Consider the following 3,732-nt stretch of genomic DNA (forward strand, 5'->3'; position numbering starts at 1 on the left):
ATGAATTTCTAAAATTAAGGAGGCGTGTTATTATTTAATTCGTATTTGCTGTATAAGTTATAAACCGTTTAGAATAGAATTTTTTGTAAAAATTAACACGAAGCAAATTCGTCCTTGTTCGTGCAGGTGTTCATTTTTTTTCTTCTTATAACATGTACGAAAAAGTTAAAAGGAACCTATTCACAAGCTCCTTTAGTGCTTACTAAGTTTCAAAAAAAAATGTTGAACAATCATTATTTACACTGAACTTCTTAGTCACACGTAAAATTTTCAACAATTATGTATAGAGTCATGTAAATGTTTGCAGCACTAGATTTTTAAAAAAAAAAAAAAAACTAGCGGAGAAGAAGTGCAAAAATGTATTCCTAGCGTGATGAGGATGGTGGGATGGCTGGTGATGAAGCTTGACTCAAGAATGAGAGCTTTTTGAGGAGCTCATCGGCGATCAGCTCATTAGCGGCGTCTGAGGGGTGGTACTCATCCCAGAACACGTACTTGCTCCGGTCCTTGCACAATGATGATACCGGAATACATGTTAGAGCTGGTCGGATTTTCCCAAATGAGCAGCATGGCGAGTCAGCGTTCGAAAACCCTGCAAATTGATTAAATATTAGCACTGCTAATTGAGTTTAAGTCATTTTAAAGTAAAAGGGATGAGTTGTTTTTGGATCACATTACGCTATGATGGCCTTGTTTACAATATACCTCATGCTTAGGGACAGACAAGATCATGATGGAGTATTACTACTACTTTTATTACATTACCATTCAAGAATTGTGTGCGTGTTTTTTTTTCTTTTAATATTGCCCAATGCAAATGATGCATTTGGCTTTCACTGCATAGGTGTAAAGTGGTTACTTCTAGATTAGCTCGAATTGAAGTTTGAATTGGTGTAGGAATCATCAATTGTAAGCATAACTATTTACATCTTGCATTCTAGGATATGGAGTTCATTCATTTTGGCTTTTGACTTCATGAATGTATATATAGGAGTATTTGATTTTGACAACACTGGTTGATATGCTAAATTCTTTTCATATTATAAGACACGAATTATTGGAAGACACACACAAGCTATATTGATTTTGTTGGTTTATTTCCTACATATCATTTGAGTGTAAGTAAGAAGAATTTCCTACATATACATGCTAGTAATAAATTTGTAGAAATCAAACTACACCATTTGTTGCTGTGCACAAAAATTGAAGAGCTAAACTGAATCAACGCTCAAAAGTTTCATATTAAATTTACCGTCGAAAAGATAATGTGCGACGCGTGTAGACCCGTAGGTGTATGCATTGACAGTGTAAGAAAAATTAATCCTTATTCTTATTTTTTTAAAAAAAAAAAAGACCAGATTTTAACATAAGAACAAAAGCATAAACATGATGTGATCATGTGATATTCCCTTTTTACCTGTTCAATATTTCCCAAACATAAGCTAAATTTAACAAGTTAAGTTACCATTTTTATATGGATTACTTATGACTTCGTTGACAACATCATAAGCATCTCCAAAATTATAGGTGGCATTTGGAAGGCTGTTGGACAAATCTGCAACAAGCTTGCCTGCTTGTTGGTTGAAGCTTTGGGCCAATTTGTTTGTCCTGTCCTGGCATTCACCAGACGAACTCAAAACCCTTTGGAGTGGGATGCAACCCATTGGTCCCAGTCCAAACACCATCACTTTCCTTGCCCCTAAGCCGTGCAGAAGCTACAATTTGAAAAAAGGAAAAATACATTAAAAAAAAAAAGATCAACAAAATTGTACAACTGCTTGAATGATCAATAATGGAGCTGCTGGAACTTGGAGCTATATATGCAATTTATGCTTGTGTAACATATACATATGAAGTATGGTATATGTATTAGCTATTTTTATTGATTAAACGCTTTAAAAACGTAAACATCTCTTTGAACTAAAGCAGATCTGAATGCATACCACATATATAAAAGAATAATTTAGTAGGAATACTATCGTGTTAACTTCTTATAATTGAGGAGTTATCGATGAATTACCGTAAGTTGATCTCGAAATGTACGCATCAAATACTGAACAAAAGTACTGTCATTGTAAGTAGAGGCATCCTTGTAAATTATAGGCATCAAGTAGTTGTTGATGAAGTCATTGCTTCCCAAAGCTACCACATAAACAGCATCCTGGAAAAACTTTTCAGCTGCAGTGTCGCCAAGTTTGGCCCTTATCAGTTCTTGTGTTCCTTGAAACAACTCGATTTGTTTGTAGAAGCAAATTCTCTGGATCTGAATTTTGTGATTGTCCAATATATTTTAGTTTAGTAGGTACTACTTACAAGATACAAAGAGACAAACAAAAATGACCGAGAAAGCAATACCGAGAGGAAAAAAAAAAAAGAAAAAAGGAGGTGGATTATTTTTATTAGATAGAGTTGTGTGTCAGAAAAAAAAAAAAAAAAAGTATCATTTTACTCAATTTTTTTGAACTTACAAACAAAGAACCCGTCTCATTCAGAATCCCACCACCTCCAGAGGCATAATTCACTCCACTGTCTAAGATAACGTCTTCAGTTAATGATTGATCCATGAATGCAGGAGGCCTTGGAAGTCCCATCTTATCGCCTGAAATTCACAAAACCATCCTCAAGACTCCAAACCAAATCACAGTAAACATCCAAAACAAAAGCACAAAATTGTTCATTCCAGCTCAAGACAAGGGCTAAAACGGCTGATTATCGCTAATCTTACCACAATAACGTTAAAAGATTGAATAAAAAGGAGTTAGAACTTCGAAGTTTTACCTACTATATCTGCAACCGTTCTGCCATTAGAGAACCTCCCATTAGGCAGCCCGCTGCCCATATCAATACCATACCAGGGAAGGTTTGCCTTAGCAAGGCTCTTGGATAGAAAGTTGTTGTTGCCCACATCCGAAAGGGAGTCCCCAAAGATGAATTGCACAGCTTTGCAGTCATATCCTTTGAAAAAGACAACTTGAAGAAGAATTAGAGATGCCAGAAATGCTACGAACAACCTCATATTGTTGCATGAACTTTTTGGTTTTTTAAGGCCGAGCAAGAAATGCTGCGTACAACTTCGCAATTAAAAGTAGTGGAAATTATAGTCAACAAAAAAGAGGGCTCAACTGGGAAAGTGGTGAGGATCAATATTTGGTGGAAAGGGAATGTTTTGAGGGCAAGAATGGGAGATGGGTAGAGATAGTTTGATGAACCAACACAAGAGGTTTAAGATTCCAACCTAAATTCATCTACCTGCCTTCTGTTATAACGGCGGGAATCTAACGGGCCTGAATTTCAACAGTCGCAGCACTAGAATTCCTGGGTCGTTAGATTATATATGCAGTTGCAACTCCCAAGTATTAGTAGTTAATTGCTATTTTGAAGATAGAGTTTTTGAAGGCCGTTGCGTAAGTTCACCTAATATTAGATTGTCATTTTCGATAGATTGTGGACTCTTCTATCCTCTTCGTAGAAGTTTGGACCTTGGACTGTTCTTATAAGCAAAAAACTTAAGAAAAAAAAAATAGACATTTTCAATCAGTTCGGGTATATATGAAAATGTTGAATATAGGCCAACTAGATTTTAACGCAGTAAACGGAAGGCAGATTTAGAAACTAAATTAATCTAGCTTTGCTGAATTTTAGATCTAAAAGGAAATCTAATGCAACTATGAAGTTTGTCACTCTTGGCAACAAATTTTTCCTTTATAAATTAGTCTTACCCTTGCTCACATC

At 35.5% G+C, this 3,732-nt stretch overlaps 1 protein-coding gene across 1 annotated transcript; it reads right to left on the reverse strand.

The window, feature by feature from the left end:
- Positions 1 to 207: 207 nt before the first annotated feature.
- LOC140005380 (GDSL esterase/lipase At1g74460-like) lies at positions 208 to 3,437 on the reverse strand. The gene is made up of 5 exons (XM_072046289.1): positions 2,779 to 3,437; positions 2,469 to 2,599; positions 2,021 to 2,263; positions 1,466 to 1,715; positions 208 to 592 (listed from the first exon to the last, which is right to left on the reverse strand). Exons 1-5 carry the CDS (start codon positions 3,014 to 3,016, stop codon positions 366 to 368), a joined length of 1,089 nt encoding a protein of 362 aa, XP_071902390.1. The 5' UTR covers positions 3,017 to 3,437; the 3' UTR covers positions 208 to 365.
- Between the last annotated feature and the right edge of the window lie 295 nt (positions 3,438 to 3,732).

Source organism: Coffea arabica, chromosome 4c (assembly GCF_036785885.1).
Source record: "Coffea arabica cultivar ET-39 chromosome 4c, Coffea Arabica ET-39 HiFi, whole genome shotgun sequence".
NCBI lineage: Eukaryota > Viridiplantae > Streptophyta > Magnoliopsida > Gentianales > Rubiaceae > Coffea > Coffea arabica.

Excerpts from the sequence above, each read along its gene's own strand:
- LOC140005380 (XM_072046289.1), bottom strand. The coding sequence starts at position 3,016 with ATGAGGTTGTTCGTAGCATTTCTGGCATCTCTAATTCTTCTTCAAGTT. Across the intron at positions 2,264-2,468 it reads ATGAGACGGGTTCTTTGTTT|ATCCAGAGAATTTGCTTCTA; the intron begins GTAAGTTCAAAA and ends CACAAAATTCAG. Across the intron at positions 1,716-2,020 it reads CATTTCGAGATCAACTTACG|CTTCTGCACGGCTTAGGGGC; the intron begins GTAATTCATCGA and ends TTCAAATTGTAG.